Here is a 23,394-nt window from a genome sequence, read left to right as displayed (position 1 = left end):
TTCCAAGGTCATCTCCTTCAAGAAGCCTTCTCTAACTTCTTGCAGAGTTAAGCATTTCATCCTTGTTCATATTTCAATACAAGGGCTAATCTCACTGCCCTAATTAGCTGCCCACCATCCATCTGCCTCAGGAGGGCAGGGACCCTGTTCTAACAACCTCTGTCCTCCTGGAGCCTGGCCCAGAGAGGGTGCTCAAGAGCTAGGGGCTGGTCATTGGTCAAAGAGTCAAGAAAGCTATAGGATTGGCTTCTCTGGTGGCACAGTGAATCCGCCTGCAAATGCAGGGGACACAGGTTCAAGCCCTGGTCGGGAAGATCCCACTTGCCGCAGAGCAACTAAGCCTGCGTGCCACAACTACTGAGCCTGTGCTCTAGAGCCCGCAAGCCACAACTACTGAAGTCCGCGTGCCTAGAGCCCGTGCTCGGCAACAAGAGAAGCCACTGCAATGAGAAGCTCATGCACTGCAACGAAGAGTAGCCCCCACTCGCTGCAACTATAGAAAGCCCCCGCGCAGCTACAAAGACCCAATGCAGCCAAAAATAAAAATTAATTAATTAAAAAAATTTTTTAATTATAAAAAAGAAAGCTACAGGAGCTGATGAACAGATGAAGGGTGATGAGAAAGGAGTTCAGATCCATATAAGTGGGTGGGAATCAGAGATATGAGCCTCTGAAACCAACTACTGTCTAGTCCACATGGCCCCTGGTCCCATATCCCTCCCACGTTAGTCCACTAGGTAATGTTGGTTGATGTCCACCTCCCCACTAGACTGCAAGCATCATGGGACCATGAATGGTCATCATTGTGTTTGTTCCCAGCACCTACAACAGTGCCTGACACAAGGTAGACGGCCACGATTCCTTGAAAGAATAAGAGAATGAATATACAATGAAGGGTTCCCTAACCAGCAACACAAATCCCTAGTCTGATGCCCACAACGGGGAGAGCTCCTTGGGTTTTTTGTCCACGCTTGCACCTCCCCATGAAAGCAACTGGTTGGTAGACTGGCTTTCTTGTTGGGATGGGTGGGTCAGCTTCCTAACCTTCCTTGTCCACTGACTGGTAACATTCCTCCACCCACACGACTGGAGAGGCTTAGTGATATGAACGAGAGCTTCAGAAGGCAAACCGCATATTCTCCGGGTCATCCAGTGACAGGGAACCAACCTTGGCAGTACTCAGGACTGGCCAGCAGCTGAGGACTCAGGGGAGCGCCCAAGAGGATTAAAGATGAAGAATGGACCATTCCCAACCATGTACTCCATAAGGTACCTCAGGAGTACCTTGAGGAGTACACCTGCCAACCTCCTACCCAAAACAGAAATGATCATGATGATCACGGTGAATTTGGCCACCACTGATGAAACATTTATGTGTGAGATGTTGTGCTAAGTGCTTTACACACATTTTTCTCATTAATCATCTCAGTCCTTTAACAGCTGAAGACAGTGAAGCTTAGAGAGATAAAATGACTTGTCCAAGCTCACACAGCCAACCAGGGGGGCTGGGGTCTGTACTGAGCCCCCCTGAGCCCCCCTGACAGGTGGCCGTCCATGACAATGGACTCATCTTGCTGAGACAGCCAGTTTTTTTGTTTTCTTGTCTTTTTGTGGTACGCGGGCCTCTCACTGTTGTGGCCTCTACCGTTGCGGAGCACAGGCTCCGGATGCGCAGGCTCAGTGGCCATGGCTCACGGGCCCAGCCGCTCTGCGGCATGTGGGATCCTCCCGGACCGGGGCATGAACCCGTGTCCCCTGCATCGGCAGGTGGACTCTCAATCACTGCGCCACCAGGGAAGCCCGAGACAGCCAGCTTTATCTTCAGTCCGCTCGGAGGAGTTAGAGAGCTCATCCTCAGGCCCATGACCTGAAATCAGCCTTGATGCCGCCTCCACCGAGACCTCCTTTTCCTGCCCTTTGGAGCTTCCCGAAACAGGCTCCATTCGTCTTCCCCAGGAGGACCTTTTCTCCATCACCCCACGCCCCCCCAGGACAAACAACTCTCCTGCTCTGCATTTATCTCAACAACCCCAATTAAAAGCTTTCCCAATTAAAAATCCCCAAAGGGATCCAATGCCTGGGCAGCAGGGTCTACAATATTCCTCGTTAATTGGATCCCTGTGGACAACCCCTACCCCAAAACCCACAGACAAGATTTCCCCCAGAGCACAAAGGGAGGAAGGAGGACAAAGGGCCGGCTGGGCAGTTCTGCCCCTCACTGGTGATCTGGACCAAGATCTCCCCAGGACAAGGCAACAAAAAAGGGACCGTCAGAGCCCCCCTGGTAGCTGGGCCTCAGCCTCACCTCGGCTGGGAGGCACCTGGGTACTAAAGGGTCTCTTACTGCACAGCTCTCAAGCTAACTGCTTTGGCTGGTGGCGATGCCTTATCCTAAGCTTTTCTGCATGGGGTGAGGGGGCGCCACGGTCCCCAATTCCTCAGAAGAAGAAGAAGAAGAAGAAGACAATCAACCAGGCTTGTGAATAAAACTGTTTAAAAAGAAAAAAAAAAATCTCTAGTCGTTGACAAATGTCTAAATGTGTTCCCCACACGCGTATTTTTATTCTAACAAGCTAATTTGAAATATAATTTAAATAAATTCTACCAGAATGATACCATATGACTAACAGCACCCGGCGGCAGAACTTCTGGAGGCTTCATCGTACATTCAGCAGAGGTTTCCAACCTGACACTGTTCCCACCCAACGCACACCCGCTAGAGGACACCGGCTCCTGCTGCCAGCGCGTGCCTCCAAGCCTATAAATACGACTTGGGGGCAGCCTGCGTGAGCAGTACCTGGAAGCGCAGACACAGAACACACGGGGCTTGGGGACCAGCGTCTCCAAACCCATGCGAATTTAGAAAGAAGCTCTTTGCCTCAATTCCTCTCGAGGCTGCTTTTTGCTTAATTTATCTTCATGCTAGAAAAAAACCAAAGTCTAACCCTCAAGATCCACAAGGTCAGGACCTGTTACACCTGAGAGTTCGAATACTCTGGAAAAATGCTTTTTCTCTATTGTAAACCTGTTTGGGGGCTGCTGTTCACTTTCGTCTGACAAAGGTGAAGGAAGTTTTTCTTTTCAAAGGGAAAAGGAGCTCCCAGCCCCACTCCATATGCCAAAAGGAAGTCTTTCTCCAAAGGTTTTAGATGCCAATGCTGGCTGAGTAACATGTCACAGGATTTACCCAGGTGTTTTTCTTTAATTGCCTGACAACTGAAGCAGGGACTGTACCACCCCTCCTGTATGTATGTCCCTGCCAATCCCCTCGCCAAGGGAAGCCTCTCTGCAGGAGGGGCCTGATGCCCACCAGACAAAGGACTTTGCAGGAGAAGGGGTGCTCAGGGGTGGGCACGGGTGCTTTCTGCTTGTAGAGCGCCTTCTCCTCCAGGTCTTAAAGCAGAATTACTCTGCCCTGATATTTCCAAACAAGCAGAAACAGTTTGAGCAGCTGGGTCCTGGTCCACCAACACCCTTAGCAACAACGACGAATCCTTGGTGTTCTTACCAAGATTCACTAAGGAGCAGTGACTCACTCAAAATTACACAGTCACTGCAAATTACCCAACGTTAATTGTGATCCTGGTTTCCTCTACCATTTCTTTCCTTCAGCAATTCATTTAAAGCAAACAACTGCTTTAAAAGATTATCAAAATGTCTTTTTTATTTTTTAAATTATACCCTGCCTTGTTCTAGAAAGGACTTAAGCAGGTTTGCAAGGATGTATAAAATTCAGCAAAATGACAAATCAGAAGTAGTTTTGGATTTAAATGATGATGTATATTTATAGTGATTGGCATGGAAAGATGTCCATTCAAGGTATTTTAAGTTGAAAAACTTACGTTACAAAACAGATGTATGATATGATTCCATTTGGATAAAAATATACTTGTTTTATGTAGACATAGATCTAGACACGGAGACATATATATTCCAATACATGGAAAAGTCTACAAAGACAGACATACGATTGCTGATGGAGGTTATCCCTGCAATGTGGGATGACAAGGAATTTTCACTTCCTCCTTTATGCTGTTATTTTTTAGTAGGAACATGTAACATTTTTATAATTAGAAAAAAGCAAAGCTATTTACACTTTGTTAAAAAAAAAAAAAGCGGTAGATGAAAAAGGGTGAAGGTAAAACAAGGGCAGGGCCATACAACTGAATGAGGAATAAAGGTAAAGGATGAGGTCTGATAAATTTGCCTAAGGGGGACCACACATCTGTCTCTTGAGTTCCCCAGAAGCCATTACAGAAAAGAAACCTAGTAATTTACACAAATCATTGAGTCCAGCGGACAAAACCAAGCCACCTGCTCTGCTCTGGGTCCTTCTTCAGGGGGCTGTGCACAGCAGCAAACGTGCCCTCAATTCCATTCTAAAACCTTCAAGGCCAGTTGTTTCAGGACTGTTTCCAACAAGAATGATGGCATCTTCCCAAAGTGAAAGTCAACCCAAAGTGAGTATTCATTTATTCCTATTCACTCATTCATTCAGTACATATTTACTTAGTGTCTACCCCATGCCAAGTACTGTGTATTTTTCCATCTCTGACACTCAGGGTGACACTAAGGGCTTCTAAATAATGAGGGTGATCCTACATGTTAATGGTCTCCCTAAGCATCTCCCCATAGTGTACTGGGGCATCTTTCCTAAGTTCCCCAGATAGTTCCTCTGACACCCTATGGATTACAATAGTTTGTTGAAACTCACACATAAAGCTGGTACTTGCATATGTGGCTTATCTCCTCTTCCTCAAAACTCCACAAGGGCAGGAACTAACTAGTAGGTTTGCTCATCCCGGATCCCCAGTAGACTCTCCAACTGCCTTACAGATGAAGAGACTGAGTGAACCTCAAAAAGCTTAAAAAACCCACAACAGGGGACTTCCCTGGTGGTCCAGGGGTTAGGACTCTGCATTCCACTGTTGTGGGCCTGGTTGGGGAACTAAGATCCCAAAGCCGCGCTGCGCAGCCAAAAATAAATAAAAAAACAAAACAAAACAAAAAACCCCACAACAGGACCAAGAGAAGACAAGTTTCCTCAATATATCTGAGAGACTGTTATCTATTTTAGTCAACACAAACCCCAAAGAAAAGTCTGTAATTTGTAGGAACTATGCAATTAGGTGTGATTCAGAGGGAGTGGAAAATGAAAGGAGAAGGAATGGTCATCAGAAGAAAGCTAATCGGTATAGATTACCAAAAGAAGGCCCACGGTGTTAGATAACCAAGATTGTTACATTGCAACGTAATCTTGGCTGAACAAAACAAATGAGTGTAAACTGAAGCCAAACAGAAATACAGTAGATCTTGTTTGTAAACACTGACAAAATCATCCACAAGCCACAACAGCAGACAAGCTGGCTTTTCTGTTAGCCTTCTGCAGGCAGGTAAAAAGGTAATTTACAACCCCAGTGATCGGGTGAGAGCCGACAGCCTGAAAATTAACCCAAGTCACAATAAAAGCTAAATGGCTTGCTTTAGCATTAAAAGAAAACTGCATCCAAATGTGATTTCTTTCTCTCTTGGCCCTTGCAACTCTCAATTTAGTGTGCTATATAAAAGGTAATCCACAACTTCCAGGCCATAATCCAAGCAAGGCTGCCCACCACATTCAAGCATTAACTCAATCAAAAAATTTATTGAGGACCTATTAGGTGCTACACACTGTGCTAGCTGTTGGGATTCACTGGCGAAAAACAGAAGACCCTGTCCTCTAGGGATGCTACTGGGGAAGGTAGATGGTAGAACTCAAACGACAGCAGGTGTGCTGTGGTGAGCAATTGTGGGAACAAAGTGTGGCTACTGTCAGCATTTAACAGGGGTGGTCAGGAAAGTTCCCTGAGCAGGAGATCCTGATGTCAAAATGCCAAGGATGAGAAGGAGGAAGGTATTTGCAGAGTCAGGGCAAGAACATTCCAGGAAGAGGGAAGAGCAAGTTCAAAGGCCTCCCAGGCAGGGCAAGAAAAGAAAGGAGGCCAGTGTTAGCAGAAGGCAGTGAGGGACGGCCAGAGTGACTGGGATGGCGGGGCACAAGCCAGCTGCCTGTCGGCTGGAGGGTGCTTAAGGAAAAGAGTGATGTGACCTGATTGAAAAGCCGATCACTCGGGCTCCCATGTGGAGAATGGACTGGAGACACCCCAGAGTGGAAGCTGGGGGGACTGTTAGGAAGTTAGCCCAGGAAGGAGGCTACAGTGGCCAGGGCTAGAGTAGGAGCTATGATTCTAGGGAGAGGAGAATGCACCCCAGATAACATCTCAGAAGTAGAACCCCTGGGACCCACTGACAGCCTGGATGTCAGGGGTAAGGGAGAGAAGAATCAAGGACGACTCTTGCAAATGGGTGGACGGTGGGGCCATGGACTGGGATGGGGAAGAAAGAGGGAGGGAGAGATCTGGAAGGAATATCAAGAGCTCCATGCATGGACAAGAGCAGGAAGCCCTGAGAAAGGGCTGTGTTAGAAATACAAACATGGGAGTCACCAGCATATAGAGAGTATTTAAAGCCATGGGGGGACTCCTCTGGCGGCACAGTGGTTAAGTATCGACCTACCAATGCAGGGGACACTGGTTCGATCCCTGGTCTGGGAAAAGCTCACATGCTGCAGAGCAACTAAGCCCGCGTGCCACAACTACTGAAGCCCGAGCGCCTAGAGCCCATGCTCTGCAACACGAGAAGCTACCGCAATGGGAAGCCAGCGCACTGCAACGAAGAGTAGCCCCTGCTCGCCACAACTAGAGAAAGCCTGCACGCAGCAACGAAGACCCAACACAGCCAAAAATAAATAAATAAATAAATTTATAAAAAATTTTAAAAAGGGGCTTCCCTGGTGGCGCAGTGGTTGAGAGTCCGCCTGCCAATGCAGGGGACGCGGGTTCGTGCCCCGGTCCGGGAAGATCCCACATGCCGCGGAGCGGCTGGGCCCATGAGCCATGGCCGCTGAGCCTGCGCGTCCGGAGCATGTGCTCCACAACAGGAGAGGCCACAACAGTGAGAGGCCTGCGTACCGCAAAATAAACAAATAAATAAATAAAAATTTTAAAACTTAAAAAATTTTAAAAAGCCATGGGGGGATGGGGTTGGGATGGGATAACATTACCTAGGAAGAGAGTGTTGACAACAAAAAGGAACCAGGACAAGTTCCTAAACAACCCACCCCATCACACTGAGGTCAGAAAGAGGAGCAACCAGCAGCGAGACTGAAGAGGAGCCGTCAGGAAGGGACGAGGAAACCCAGGAGAGTGTGGTGGGAAGGAGGAGGGAGTGGCCATGGCGGAGGAAGGCTGCTGAGAAGGGGAGGAAGACAAGGACAAGGTCATCAGTGACCCAACAGTTCTGGTGAAGAGGTGGGGACAGAAGCCAGACTGTAGACTGTGAAGGGCTAACAAATGGTAGGTGAAGGAAATGAATGGAGACAGTGGGTTTGGACCTCTCTTTTGAGATGTTTTCAGGTGAAGGGGAGCAAAGAGGTGGAACAGAAGAAGGACAGGGATGTAAAACAAGAGATGCTAAAGCTGTGCTGTCCGATATGGCGGCCACTAGCCGCTTGTGGCTATTTAAACTTGAATTAAAAATTCAGGTCCTCAGCCGCACTAGCCACATTTCAAGTGCCCCAGAGCCACATGTGGCTGGTGGCAGCGGTACTGGACCACGCAGATACAGAATGTTTCCATCAGTGTGGAAAGTTCTACTGGACAGCACTGAACTAAAACATGTTTGTGCCCTGATGGGAAAGACCCTGGAGAGAGAGGAAGGTGAGAGAACAAGAAATGTTCCCTGACAAGGTGAAAGGGGATGGGATGAATGGTCCGCCAGGAGGGGTGAGCCTCTGGTAGGACAACAGGTGGGAAGGAAAACACAGGAGCAGCTGCACACGGGACTGTAGGCGTGGCAGGAAGATGAGGCTTTTCCTTGGACTGTGGCTCTATTTTGTCAATGAAAAGGGATGCAAGGTGTGCAGGGGGAGGAGAGAGAGGTCTGAGAAGGGGAGAAGGTATGAAGCAGCTTCCCTGGGGAGTGAGAACACAAACTTACTGGGGAAACCACACACTTAATGCAAAATACTTCTCAGAAGAGAAGCAGGAAATAGCAGTGAACATCTGAATGAGGAAAAGCATCTTAAGTGGGGAAGAGATAAACTCAGGGTTTTTTTGTTTTTTTCCCTTAAATCTTGGTCATGTCTAGACAGTAGAGCCATGACAAAGCTGTAGGATCACAGCAAGACTTTCTACTGGCTGCCCTTTCTTGGTTCATCCCCCTCCATCCTACTCAGCTCTCGGAAAGGATGACATTGGTTCTATTTTCGGTTAAAATGGCTCCCTCCACCCTCCTCTGTCTGTACTGCTTACCCAGCCCTTAGCTCCATCTCAACTTACAGCCATGGTTTGTACGTTCAAATAAATTATAGAAGAGGTGGATATATTAAAATGGCAGAAGTGGGTAGGAGTTACAAACCAACCATTACCTACAAGAAGTGAGTAACATATTTATCAGATGATGTTAAAATTACATGAAAGGCATAGTCAATGTTTAAACAAAATCTCCAAGCTACTCCTCCCTGCTTCTCTACAAACAAAAATTATTTTCTGACATTTTCTTTAAGCTTTCATGAGTAAACTTTTTTATTTCCACAGAACTATTTGATCTCAACCACAGAACTTAAATATTTGTTTTTGATCATGCAAGTGTGTTGGGTTGGTTTTGTGTTGGCTGGGGGGAGGGGGGAGAGAGAGTGTTAAAATTACCCAGATCCCTTTTATCTTCCATCTTGAGACCTACATTTGCGAACTCCTTCTTCCCATACTTTTTTTTTTTTAAAGTATGAAATCTGAGAGCCTCAAAGCTTCCCACTGCACAAAGAGCAGCCCTTTCATCGCTGACCAAGAGGTCACTGGAAATGTTACAGAAAAACTGCTTCCCAGCCAGGGTGCCTCTGGTAGAATCACTCACACCTTCTGCATGTGTGAAATCTGGATCCACACCAATGTCTTAAGCAAATCTCCTGGCCCCTCTCTGTCCCCCCTGACCTGCCCGTGTTGGTCTGGAGTTCTCACACTTCCCTTCTCAAAATTCCTCTTGACCTCCCTCTGTTTCCTCCAAACACTTTACAGACCACACAGATAAAATTCACTCGGTAGAATGACTCCAGAAACTTACCTGGAGTAAAGTAAGGAGTAAGGTGCAACAAAGCCACTGACCCATGAGAGCTGGGTCAGGCCACCAGGGCAATCCTTCCCCTTTCCACTCCTCACCAATCCCATACAGGAAAGCAAGCTCTCTAGACCCACCCAGCAGAAGTCTTTGGGTCTTGAGAAGCTGTTTGAAGGCCGCTAACCTTAGCAGCAGGGGACACAGAGACTCAGGAACTCTGGCTCACTTACCCACCCCCCACTCCCAAGCCCACAGTCAGGCTGTGGCTTCCCCTCTGCCGATGCGCTCAGCGTCCTTCTACAAACACTCATCAGCTGCCTGCCCAACCTGGGAGAAATCACCCCACCACTTCAGGCCTCAGTTTCCTTATCTGTACAATGGGAATAGCAACCGTTCCCTGAGTGTGCACAGCACATCATCAATATGGGCTCACATCGGGTAAGTAGATGTAAGGAGTTAATTTTGTTATTAGCAGCGGCTGCCTGACTCACAGCGCCTACTGCTCAAAGAGACGCCCAGGAGAAATCAATTCTGCTTTTTAAATTACTTTATATACTCAGAAGCATTAGTCACTTCGACAGAGTACTTCAACTTCTCTCCTGAGCATCAACTCAGTTGTTTCAAAGACTGAAGCCTTACCTACACATCCTCAGTCATCTCAAAGCAGACTCAAAGTCCACTATTACTTCACTGGGGATTATTATTATTTGGTGTGTTCCCTTTCCAGGAAAACTTCGATTTTCATTTTGTTTGTAATAAACCCAATCGTGCAGAAAGACTAACTGCTTCTTAGACTCCAAAACACAGGCCCTGGAGTTGATCGCGCCTGGAGCGAGGGGACCACGGAATGGCCGAAGCACAGAGGCCGGCCAGGGTGCCTGTCCCCGCCCGGTGCCCCCGCGCCCGTGCCCGGGCTGCCTAGGAGGGGAAAGGCCACGGGCGCGGAGCTGAAAGTCCGCGCCCAGGCCGGGGTGCCCCTGGCCGGTGTCCGCGCGCCGGGCCGGAGGGCGCGGAGTCAGGCGGCCTCAGGCTCTCAGGAGCCGACTGCTCGCTGGCTCCAGGGTCCCGGCGCGGGGTGTAGGGGCGCGCTCGCTCTCGGGGCTCCGAGCCCGGGAGACGCGAGCCGCGGCCCCGCAGCCCCTCTGGGGTTGCGCGCGGGGCGCGCGCGGCGCGGTCTCACTCACCCCATCTCCGGCGCTGCTCCGGCTGCCGCTCCGACGGGGCCTCTCGTGTTCGCTCTCCGCCCGCTCTGCAGCCGCTCCCCGCGCGGCACATGCGGCAGCCCGTGCGCGCCCGGCTCAGCCCCGGCGCCGCTCCATTCCGCGGGGCTGCGCGCCTGCCGCCGCCGCCGCCGCCGCCGCCGCCGACACCAGGCGCGGGCGGGCGGGCGGGGTCTTGGTCGCCGGGGGCTGGGCTGCTACGCTCGGGCGGTATCCGCCCCGCCCCGCTCCCGCCGCCCGGCTCCTTACGTAACCTCTTGGACCCCGGGGCCGGCGCCCAGCCGAGGGGCTGGGAGCGCGGCCGTGCGTGCGGCGTCCCCCCGGCGCCGCCCCGCGGTCTCCACCCCCCTCCCGAGCACACCCCCTTACCTTTGAGATTCGGCATTGGCTCGCCCCCGCCCCACGCCCACCCGGGGGCTTGGCGCAGTGCCGCGAGCAAGCATCCAGCCTGCGGGGATTTAGAGGCTCGCTCGCAGCTGGAGGGGACTTGGGGCGACCCTTAGTTTGCAGATGCTGGAACGAGGCCCCAGGAGAGGAAGTGATTTGCCCAAGGTCACACATTCAGATCTGAGCTCAAGGTCTTCAGAATCTGTGATGGGCACGGCTATGTCCCTCCTTATAGCCCCCTTTCATCTTGCTGTCCACCGCCAGGTGGGTGGCTCAGGGTACCCCCACCATGAAATTCTGGAAGCCAGCAGGGCAGGGAGGATCCTACACCCGCAGCAGGTGTTCTGGGTTCTTCCCTGGGTAAAGATGGGATGGGGGCTTAATCAACTTGGCTTAGAGCAAGGGAAATGGAGATGGCAAAACTGGAGCTTAAAGAAGGGCAGTCTTAATCTCCTTTCCACGTATCAGGTCCGGATCCCCTACTAAAGGCCGACACTGGGACTAACCTAATCTTCATCGCCCTCTGGGCCTTTTGCAGGATCATTTTCTGCTGAGAACATACTGCCCACATGAGCCTGGGCAGGATTATTTTTACTCAGGACAGTAAAAAAGTCAAGGAATAAGCATATAGAGGAGGGCCAACACCCCAACCCTACCCTCATGTCTCCTGGGACCACAACTTTACCTGCTAACCCTCAGGGTCTTCTCATGTGGCTAGCGACTCCCTGTGAGTAATTTTCTCAATTACAAATCAGATCATACCACTCTTCTTAAAATGCTCCAGTGGTTTCCTTCCCACTGTCCTTGGGATGAAGACAAGATACTGAACATGGCTGTAAGGCCCTGCTGCATTGTAACCCCATTGCCCTCTCCAGCCTTTTCTCCTCTTATTTTCTCCCCTTGCTTTCTGCACTCCAGCCAACTGGCCATCCTCCCTTCAGCCCATGCCATTCTGTCAGTCTGGGAAGATTTTGTCCTCTCTTGTCTCTGACACCCCAGCCCCTTTGCCTAGTCCATTCCTACTCATTTTCAGATCTCAGTTAAACTGTCACTTCCTTGTGGAAACTTTACCTAATGCCCCAGACAAGACTGTGAACTCCTGTACTTTTTCTTCATTGAAATTATTGTTTGTAATTTATATTTGTGAAATTATTTAGTATGTCTCCCAGGCACATCTGCACACTCTATGAAGCCATATCTTTTTGCCCATCATTGTCTCTCCAGTGCCTCGAACTGTACCTGAAAGTCCTCTATAAGTATTTGTTGAGGGCTTCCCTGGTGGCGCAGTGGTTGAGAGTCCGCCTGCCGATGCAGGGGACATGGGTTTGTGCCCCGGTCCGGGAAGATCCCACATGCCGTGGAGCGGCTAGGCCCGTGAGCCATGGCCGCTGAACCTGTGCGTCCGGAGCCTGTGCTCCACAACAGGAGAGACCGCAAGAGTGAGAGGCCCGCGTACCACAAAAAAAAAAAATACATATATATATATATATATTTTTTTTTTGTTGTTGTTGTTGTTGTTGTTGAATGAATGAATTAGCAAATAGGTCGGGCCACAGATACACAGAATTGGCCAGGGTCTGTAAGCACAGGTAAGTCTGTTTAGAGCCAGGACTGGATAAGCATTTAGTCCTGGAGGAAACTTACCACAAGCTGAATTCCAAAGGCCAGGTGAAGCTGGTTAGGGGTGCGGGTTTCTGGCAGTGTCAAAGGGAGAAGTCAGCAGAAGGGGGATGAATGGCAGAAGCAGGCTCAGCTGGAATAGAAGTACCAGAAGATAGATTCACAGTGCATTGGGCCAAGTAGTATCCCAAATCCTGAATGGGAGTTTCCTTTCTCTCCACTGATGGAAAGGGCACACCCAAGTTACCTTGGGAAGACATAGTGAGGCCAAACAGGTAGTATTCCACTATCTTGGAATCTTCCCTAGAGAGAGGCCACTTAATTTCCCTATCAATACCTCCTCCCTCCACTGAAGCCAATACAGTCACCCTTTTTCTGTGGAAAATCTCCCATCAACGTGGTCTTCGTGGCCCCAGTTGTCAAGGGAAATGATTGGTGAAGTCTCTCCTATCAAGAGGCCTGCAGTCAAGGGGAGAGATTCCATGCTGGCTGGAGGCTGAGGCGAGGCCAAGGAGACTCTTTTTAGGGCAAGAGATTTGAGGATCCTTTTAGGTTGAGCAAAGAAGAGCCAGTGAGCGGGGACAAGACTGAAGATGTGAGAAGGAAGGGGAGGTCCTGGGGAAACCGGGAGAGGATGGGGTCCAGGCCCAGGTGGAGGCGTTGGCCTTGGAGCGGGGAGAAGGTTCCACAGGGGAAGGTGGAAGAGAGAGGTGGAGGGAACACTTGCCTGGTGGGCTTCTTTTTCTAATGGAAGCAAGGACACCTACTGAACGTGCATGAGAGAGAGGAGGTGGGGTAGAAGCCAACTTTGAAACAACAGCCTTGGGAAAATAAAAACTGGCATTTGGATAGACCCAGAGTTGGGAATGAGCAGGGCAGAGATGTCCCCAGAAGTCTGAGAGGCCAGACCTTGACCAGCACAACCTCAGGGACCTGGAATTCCTGCCACTCTGTGTGGGCAGCAGAGGCTCCAGAATCTGATCACCCGGCATGAATAGCCGGTCTGAGGGACATTCTGCGCTCTAACCGGGGCAAATGGAATAACCGTGGATGGCTCACCAGAGAGATATACAAACCTGTGAAACTACGGAAACAGGGAGCGGCTCCACCTGTACCGTTCCTCTGTATTGCCAGCAAATCTCCCAAGCACCCTGGGCAGATAAGCACTGTGCACCCTCTGTGCCTAGGAGGGTAACATTCCACGTCTCTGCTTTTTGTATCTCAAAAGTTAGCTCCTGGAGAAATGGCTGAGTGTAGTCTGGGGCAGGGAAAATACAAGACCAATATAAAGCATCTTGTAGTACCAGAAAGTAAGGAGGTACTCAAAAAACCGAAGGGATGGCAGTATGTTTTTGGGTTTTTTTACCATCTTTATTGGGGTATAATTGCTTTACAATGGTGTGTTAGTTTCTGCTTTATAACAAAGTGAATCAGCTATACATGTACATATGTTCCCATATCTCTTCCCTCTTGCATCTCCCTCCCTCCCACCCTCCCTATCCCACCCCTCTAGGTGGTCACAAAGCACGGAACTGATCTCCCTGTGCTATGCGGCTGCTCCCCACTAGCTAAGGGATGGCGGTACATGGAAGGGATACAGGAGCTAACTGAAAGAGCTCCCAATGGCCAAAGCTGGAACAATTTGAGCAACACAATCAATGAGTGAAGTAAGTCAGAAAGAGAAAGACAAATACCGTATGCTAACACATATATATGGAATTTAAGAAAAAAAAATGTCATGAAGAACCTAGGGGTAAGACAGGAATAAAGACACAGACCTACTAGAGAATGGACTTGAGGATATGGGGAGGGGGAAGGGTAAGCTGTGACAAAGCGAGAGAGTGGCATGGACATATATACACTACCAAACGTAAGGTAGATAGCTAGTGGGAAGCAGCCGCATAGCACAGGGAGATCAGCTCGCTGCTTTGTGACCACCTGGAGGGGTGGGATAGGGAGGGTGGGAGGGAGGGAGACGCAAGAGGGAAGAGATATGGGAACATATGTATATGTATAACTGATTCACTTTGTTATAAAGCAGAAACTAACACACCAATGTAAAGCAATTATACTCCAATAAAGATGTAAAAAAAATCAATAACATTGTACAGGATTATGATGCAAAATATAAAATAAATACATATGAGTCCATACTAATGTAAATCATTAAATAAGTGGGGAAGAGACACATCTTCCCTACAGAAGAATCTCAAATAATACGTGTAGATACTCGCCCCTCCAGGAGGTAACGTTTAACACTCCCCTCCCCCACCTCCTTGAGAGTAGGCTGGTCTTAATGTCCTAATGTTTTGCTTCTAAAGAATAGAGAATGGAAAGGGAAAAACAGTAACTTTACAGTGGAGAAACCTGGCAGGCACTACCTTAACCAAGTGATCGAGGTTAACATCACCAGTGAGAAACCATGTTGGTATCACATACCCTCTGATAGGATGTGATGAGAAGTGTACTTCACCTGTATGTTATTTTCTCCCTAAGCCCATAACCCAGTCTAATCATGATAAACACACCAGACAAATCCACACCAAGGGACATTCTACAAACTACCTGATCAGTACTCCTCCAAACTGTCAAGGTCATGATAAGCAAGGAAAGACTGAGAAACTGTCACAGGCCAGAGGAGACTAAGGTGACGTGATGATTTACTAAATACTGTATTAGATCCTGGAAGAGAGAGAAGAAAAATCTGTGAAATCCAAATAAATTCTAGAGTTTAGTTAATAGTAATGTACCAGTGTTTGTTCCTTCCTTATAACACATGTTCCGTGGTAATGTAAGATGTTAACAATGGTGGTCGGCAGCGGGGACTTCCCTGGTGGTCCAGTGGTTAAGACTCCGTGCTTCCACTGCAGGGAGTGCGGGTCTGATCCCTGATCGGGGAAGTCCTGTATGCTGCTTGGTGCGGCCAAAAAGAAAAGAAAAAAAAAAAAGACTGAAAATTAATAAACTAAATTTGTTTGAGGATTCTGAAACTGTATGGAAACAGCTCATGCACTTCCTGCCTGGTAACATTCTGCCAACCTGTGTCCAAAGCTCTTCATAGCTTCAGGATTTCTCTGAAGGGCACCTGAGGGTCAGAGAAGACTATGGACCATCTCGTTAAGATGCCAGCCCCAGCCCCCCTGTTTCCAATCTGACTGAGGGCCTGCTCTTGGAGAGATGAGCTCTAAATGGCTTCCAACATCCCAACTGTCCTCTACTCTTTTCATCCAGGGCTCTCCTAAGTCTATCTGTCCTAGATGCCTCTGAGGATTCTGAAAGCATTCATTCATTCATTCAACCTTAACTTAGCACCAATTCTGACATAGATTGAGGACCAATCTATGTCCTCAAACAACCTAATAAGCAAAATATAATGTAACCAAGGTATGAATAAAGTCCCATGAGATATTGACTTCATCTGGGGAAGTCTTCAGAAAGGGGACATCTCAGCAGGATCTTAAAGGATATATGGGAGAGAAGTCCAATAAGCTAAGGTATGGGGGCATTAAAGGGTATGATTCATACAGGGAATGATAGGGAATATCCACATGTTTAGCTCAATAGTGTGTGGTAGGAAGTGACCAGGCATGAGAGGTAAGTTGGTACCACATTGTGAAAGACCTCAGGGGCATGTTAAGGAGTTTGGACTTGATGCTGAGGGCCACAGGGAGCGAGTGAAAATTCTGAAGTAGGAGGCTGGTATGATCAGATTAGCATCTTATATTCTCTAGCAGCAGTAGGGAGAATGGTCCAGAGAGGCAAAGGCTGGAGGCAAGAGAAATTTGTTAGGAGGATCTAAGTGAGGTTTCAGCCAAGGCCAGAAAAGGAGAGGAAGTGTCTTTTTTTTAATATATAATTAATTTTATTGGAGTATAATCGCTTTATAATGTGTTAGTTTCTACTGTACAGCAAAGTGAATCAGCCACACATATACATACATCCCCTCTTTTTTGGATTTCCTTCCAATTTAGGTCACCACAGAAGAAGAGGAAGTGTCTTGATCAGCCTCCCGTAAGAGATGGGAGCCTGAATGAGGAGGGAGGAACCAGCGACCTCCTGCGACGCAGGGCCCTGGGAAGCTGCAGCTCCTGGGCAGAGGGGTCAATCATCAAACAACCCAATGGCTTTGAGGAGAGGCTGGGCCTCACTGGCTGCCTCCCCACAGAATTTAACTACAAGAGGCAAAAATAGAAATGACCCTATGGGCAGTCTAGTGCCCCCCAGGGACATCCAGGTCATGCTGCTCTACTGCCCTGAGGTAACTCACTGATTATCCCTTTACTACTCCTTTGGGATGTGTCAACAGGTGAGTCTCCTCCACTAGACGGTCGAGGGCAGGGTCCCTCCCTGGGTTTTCCTTGCTCTGTTTGGGCTCATCCTCAGACAAGCTCTCTTCTTGGCTCTGGTCTCACATTCATATGTAGCAAGAAATGAGCAAACCCCCAAACAGTTCAAAGTCCCAGAATTGAGTTGCACTGTGCCTGACTGGCCTGACTTGGGGCACGGGCCCATCCCTGAGCCAATCGCTGTGGCCAGAGGATGAAACACCCTTATTGGCTTAGTCTGGGCCACATGCAGCCCTGGAGTGAGCTTCTCACAGAAGGCCATGGACTGGAGTAGGACTGAAACAGACAGCCAAAGGAAAACCAAGGGTTGGGAAAATCAAAGTAAATGGACACAGGATGGTGCCCCCAAATAATAGATGCCCACTCTAAGCATGTAGTTATATTTGTTTCCCAGTGCCAGGTACAGAATAGATGGATGAATTGTTGGATGAAAAATAGTCAAGGATGTAGCAGAGTCATTCCAAGTTAAGCTGCTATTCCTGGAGAAAAACTTGAAAGGGCCAGGCTGCAAAGCTGGAGAGGGGGCATAATTCTGAGACCCCAAGGCAGAGAGAGTGGAAATAGATGTTTTAAACCAGTCATTCACAGCCTTGGCTGAGGATTAAAATCACCTAGAGAGCCGCGACAAAATGCCAGTGGCAGGACCCCACCTCCAGAGAGAATGATTTAATTGGTTTGGTGGGTACCCATGCATCAGTAATCTTCCCCAGGTGGTTCCAATGTGCAGCCAAGGTTGCCAGCCACTGCTCTAAGCCTCATAGTGCCCCCAAAAGAAGTGGATGTGAGACCCAGAGCCCCAGGAGCTAGGGAACTGGTAGGAACAAAAAGGAACACACTCTCCCTAGCTTGTTGGCTAGGCTTTCTTGAGACTTAGGGCTCCGGAGGGGAACTAAGAAACCCAAGAAATCTGTGGAGCCAAGGAAGTTCTGTACCTCCTTTGAGCACAGGGCAGAGGGAATCAATTCTAAAGCTTGCTAGATCTCTCTGAGAGGGGCTGGAGCTGTATGGATGAATTGCCTCTGATTGACACCAGCAGCAGAACAGAGAGGTACCTGTTTGTATCTGGAATAGCTGGGATGGGACAGGCTTGGACAGGTGAGGTGAGATTCCAGAGTCATGTCTGAGGTAGACACAAGACTGAGGATGAATGAAGAAAATGGTGGAGTCATGTGTGGCACTGAGGTTTCCAACTCGAGATGTTGTCCACATAATGACATGTCTCAAGGATACATGGAATCCTGGAGGGAGGGGGGCAGCAGCGAATCAGAGAGGAGAGATGACGAGTGCAATTTGGGACATGCTGAGATGCAGGATACTGAGGAACAAGCAAGCGGAGATGTCCAGTAGGCAGTTAGATACGGCAGGCATAGAGCTGGGATGGAAGACTTGGGAGCCATTAGCAAGACAATATCTGAACACAGGGAGAGCGTGTCATGGGAGCAGAGGTGGGATGCAGGAAGGCATAGGGGAGGAAAGGGAGCCTGTGAGCGTGAAAGAGTGGCCATTAGCAGCGCCCCCAGAGGGGGCGGGGGGTGCCATTCTGTTCTAGATGTGGATCCACCCCCTTTTAGCTGGATTTAGCTGAATCAAATATCTTCTCTTTTAAAAAATGTCATAACTCTTCACCAGAAAACTAAGAGCAAAACGAAGACAAACAAAAAGCAAATACGGAATAGAAACAAGTGGGTTTTCAATTCATTTCAATGTAGCAAATATTTACTGAACGCCTACTATGTGCCAGACCTGCCCCAGATGCCTCGAATGGCATGCTGAGATTATTAGACACAGCCCCACTCCCACCCTCTTCCCCAGCCCCATCTGGGAGGCCACAGTGGCTCCGGTTCGTAGCATCTTTGCCTCCAATAAAGCTCAGCTCATCCGCCAGTTGTTCTAAGTGAGGTCCCCCTACAAATCTGGGGTCCTCCTCATAAATAACACCTTTTAGGAAAGCCACCTGTTTCATCTCAGCTTCCCAGCAGGTTTTTGGCTCTGTTCCACAAATCCCTTGATCATGCTGGGCTCCCCAGTAAGAGCCGGCTTCTGCTCCCAAACCCACCTCCAGCTCTTTCCCAGCTCCTGCACAGGGCAGAGATACATGGTCGGGCAGTGGGCCCAGAAATGAGTATACCTTTTCTGGCCCTTTCTAACCGTCTCTCCAACAGCTCACCCCTCAGGGGTCTCCAGGAGTTTCCTTTCAGTAACTTCACAGTAATAATACCAGAATACTTAGCAGAAAATCACTTTGAATCAAGACAATACCTCTCTGCTCACTCAAAGCAAGGGGCTGGTTGATCCCTCATAGTCACCAGCCACCTGCAGAGACTTCTCCTTTCACCATTTTCCCTGCGATTCCTTATGACCTCATTCCTCCAGCAAACACTTCCCAAGCCCAGGTTGGTCAGTAGTGTGAGGGCTGCCTTTCTGACAGACCCTCCCCTTTAGAAACTTGCTTTGTATTGGATCTGATCTATTGTTCTCCTTGCACACGCCATCTCTTTCATTGTTATAATTCTCCAATCTGCCGGTTCTTTACCTCCTTCAAAACTAGCACAAAGGCTGTTTCAGTGTTTGGTCTACTTTACTCAAGTATCCCCTTAAATTCATGCACTCCATTACATTTGCTGGTTTATCACTTTGTAAATGTCTTCCTCAGTTGGTTTTTAGGGTGTATTGTTGCCTGAAAAGTTTTTTCCCCTAATTGTGGTAAAACATACATAACATAAAATTTACCATTTTCATAATTTTTTATTGAAGTATAGTTGATTTACAATATTATGTTAGTTTCAGGTGTACAGCAAAGTGATTCGATGAGATACACACACACACACACACACACACACACACATATATACATATATATTCTTTTTAAAATTGTTTTCCATTATAGGTTATTATAAGATATTGAATATAGTTCCCTGTGCTATACAGTAAATCCTTGTTGTTTATCTATTTTACATATGGTAATGTGTATCTGTTAATCCCATACTCCTGATTTATCCCCCCCCCTTTGGTAACCATAAGTTTGTTTTCTATGTCTATGAGTCTGTTTGTTTTGTAAATAAGTTCATTTGTACTATTTTTTAGATTCCATATATATGCAATATCATAAAATATTTGTCTTTGTCTGACTTACATCACTTAGCATGATAATCTCTAGGTTCATCCATTCTGCTGCAAATGGCATTATTTCACTCTTTTTATGGCTGAGTAATATTCCATTGTATTATATATATATATATATATATATATATATATATACCACATCTTCTTTATCCATTCATCTGTCAATGGACACTTAGGTTGCTTCCATGTCTTGGCTATTGTAAATAGCACCGCTATGAACACTGGGGAGCATGTATCTTTTCAAATTAGAGTTTTCATCTTCTCTGGATATATGCCCAGAAGTGGGATTGCTGGATCATATGGTAATTCTATTTTTATAGTTTTTTAAGGAATGTGCATACTGTTTTCCATAGTGGCTACACCAATTTACGTTCCCACCAGCAGTGTAGGAGGGTCCCCTTTTCTCCACACCCTTTCCAGAATTTATTATTTGTAGACTTTTTGATGATAGCCATTCTGACCAGTGTTAGGTGATACCTCATTGTAGCATTTTCATAATTGTTAAGTGTACAGTTCAGTGGAATTAGGTACATTCACATTGTTGTGCAAATATCACCACCATCCGTCTCCAGCACTTTTTCTTTATCCCAAATCCAAACATGTCCCAGAAAGTAGAGACATGTTTAATTTACTTTTTATTCCTAGTTCTGCACATAGTATGTGTTCCAAAAATACTCTTGGCTAATTAGAGATAATATAAAAGAGGAGGTTTAATATAAAAGGCACCAAATGGGCACCAATAGCCCACCAAACCACCTCTTCTAAAATTAATTCTTATTAAAACAAGAGGGGGAATGATAACCCAAGAAAAGGGAGAAAACATATAAACTTATTCTAGCTGGGGCCCAACAACAGGCTTATGACCTGGCCTCAGCCAGAGGGGCTAGAAGTCCAAAGTCCCTGAAGAAGATGAGAATGAGAAGGGTAAGATCCTTGTCATCTCTTCTGAGAGAACACAAGACCCTTGTGGAATCCCAAGTCAGGCCAAAAAATTAATTGACAGTGTAGGGGCAGAAAGCTTTTCCCTTCTTCCCTTCTAGGTTCTTTGGCTGGTCTAATATTTAAATTGACATACAACAGATGAACAGGAGAAAAACAATTTTCATATGTATGGGAGCCCCAAAGATATGAGACCCAAAGACAGTCAGGCCGTTGAGGCTTCAATGCCATCCTGAGCTAAGGAGAAGCGGGTGGGGGTCAGGGGCTTCAAAGGGAAGACAAATCACAGGAAGATGAGAGGGGCAGATGTTCAGTAAACAGATGTTTGCTGTGCCATGCAGATAAGTCTTCCTGATATAAAAAGTTAACTTTGGTATTAGCTATCTTCCTGGTACATGACCTCTATTTAAATTCTTTTAGTCAGGTAAGGGAAGGTAAACAGCTTTTTCTGAGTCTGTTGGGTCTTGATTGTCTTCAGTTCAAAATAAGGGGCTTCCCTAGTGGCGCAGTGGTTGAGAATCTGCCTGCCAATGCAGGGGATACGGGTTCGAGCCCTGGTCTGGGAAGATCCCACGTGCCACAGAGCAACTGGGCCTGTGAGCCACAACTACTGAGCCTGCACGTCTGGAGCCTGTGCTCCGCAACGAGAGAGGCCGCGACAGTGAGAGGCCCGCGCACCGCGATGAAGGGTGGCCCCTGCTTGCCACAACTAGAGAAAGCCCTTGCACAGAAACGAAGACCCAACACAGCCAAAAATAAATATATTTATTTAAAAAAAAAATAATAATTCTCATGCCAAAGTGGCATATTTTGGGGTGGCATATTCTGTTCCTCCTCAACAGGAAAAAAAAAAAAGCACTTTGAGGAATGGACTGAGTCCATTACTACTGAGCAAGATCCCTTGAACAACTACAGCAGTGTTTCCCAAACTCATCACATAGATCACTCAGAGCATTTATTAAACAGACCAATTTAGTATTTCTGGGGTGGGGTATGGAAATCTGCATATTTAATAAGTGCCTGGAGTTATTCTTTATTTTTTTAAATAAATTTTATTTATTAATTTATTTATTTTTTGGCTGTGTTGGGTCTTTGTTGCTGTGTGCAGGCTTTCTCTAGTTGCGGCGAGCGGGGGCTACTCTTTCGTTGCGGTGCGCGGGCTTCTCTTGCAGTGGCTCCTCTTGTTGCGGAGCACGGCCTCTAGGCACGTGGGCTTCAGTAGTTGCAGCACGCGGGCTCAGTAGTTGTGGCACACGGGCTTAGTTGATCTGCGGCATGTGGGATCTTCCCGGACCAGGGCTCGAACCCGTGACTCCTGCATTGGCAGGCAGATTTCTTAACCACTGTGCCACCAGGGAAGCCCTGGAGTGATTCTTATGAAAGGCAAATTTGGGAAAGAATGACCTAGAGTGTTCCATCAGCAAAGGGGGTCCAACCTAGCTGCCTGGGGCTGTGTAGGTAAAGGCTCCCAGCCAGACTTACTTCATGCTTCCGGAAGCTACTCAGACTACTTTCCCAAACTCTTGCAGGTCCAGTGGGCCCCAAGACTCCAGTGGGCCTGCTGCCCCTGCAGACTTGGCCCTTCCTCCCCCGACATCCTCCAAGCAAGGTCCACGTGCTGCCTCTTACTTCTATCACTACTGCTGAAGACCTCGGCTGATCCCAAGTTCTGGCAGCCCTGTCCCTGTCCCCTGGCTTGGTTCCCCACAGTTGAGGGATGACAGTGAGATGCAGTCCCAATTTAGAACAAAGAGTCAGGTATTCATTGGCCACGTATTAATTAGGGAGTGACTATAGATAGCTGGTGACATCATATCCTACCTTTAGACCCAGCTGGGTCATTGTATGGAAATAAGTCGGGAAGCTTATATCTACCAAATCCAAGGTCAGTTTTTACAGACAGAGACACTGGATACCAGCTACACCGTCTGAGCTGAAATTTCACCTTGAGGCCCTTCTGATACAAGCCTGGGAGGCTCATTCACGTTCTGGTTGCTCCAGTGGGCCCCCCCTATGTACAGTGCAACTGTAACATGACATCCCCCCCCTCTCAACAACTACCCCACCGTACAATGAGTCAGAGAGGGTTACGGCAAAACAGGCTAGAAGCTCAGAAGTGTCTTCCTCTTAATAAAGCTGGTAAGGCTTGAATTAAAACGCAATTTCTGAAACAGCTCCTTGTTATCGTCACTCCAGAAAGTTACATAAAGCAGTGTTTCCATGGAATATCAACAGGTGTTTTGCAGCGGGGAAAGGTTCCATATTTCACAGGTTTGGGAAATACTGGGCTAAACAAATTGAAATAGGTTTCTTTACTGGTTTGGGGGTTTTTTTATATTTATTTATTCATTTATTTATTTATTTGGCTGAGCCGGGTCTTAGTTGCAGCATGCGGGATCTTCGTTGCAGCCTGCGGGATTTTGAGTTGCAGTATGCGGACTCCTTAGTTGTGGAGTGTGGGTTTCTTTTTTTTTTAAAGAACTTTTAATATGTCAATGTAGATTCAGGAAACTCTACTAAGTGAATACAGTGCACTGTATTTCCTAAATTAAATGAATTTAACAATGAAACCTTAAGTAGTTTTCCAAAGGACACATTTTTGAGAA

The 23,394-nt window shown here is 47.6% G+C and overlaps 1 protein-coding gene across 6 annotated transcripts in view; it reads right to left on the bottom strand.

The window, feature by feature from the left end:
* Positions 1-10,517, bottom strand: part of HOMER2 (homer scaffold protein 2) — a 117,558-nt gene extending 107,041 nt beyond the window's left edge. For 3 of the 6 annotated variants that reach the window (XM_089906720.1, XM_089906721.1, XM_089906722.1), the window contains exon 1: positions 10,338-10,516. In XM_089906720.1, the coding sequence (XP_089762846.1) occupies positions 10,338-10,342 (5 nt within the window). In that variant the 5' untranslated portion in view covers positions 10,343-10,516. Of the gene's footprint in view, positions 1-10,337 lie in introns of all 6 variants that reach the window. The other 3 variants (XM_089906723.1, XM_089906724.1, XM_022554499.2) reach the window with 2 other exon arrangements.
* Positions 10,518-23,394: the final 12,877 nt, after the last annotated feature.

This window comes from Delphinapterus leucas, chromosome 2, assembly GCF_059928025.1.
Source record: "Delphinapterus leucas isolate spDelLeu-1000000601 "Yukka" chromosome 2, BTC_Dleu_Yukka2, whole genome shotgun sequence".
NCBI lineage: Eukaryota > Metazoa > Chordata > Mammalia > Artiodactyla > Monodontidae > Delphinapterus > Delphinapterus leucas.
This window is presented reverse-complemented; position numbering and strand designations above follow the sequence as displayed.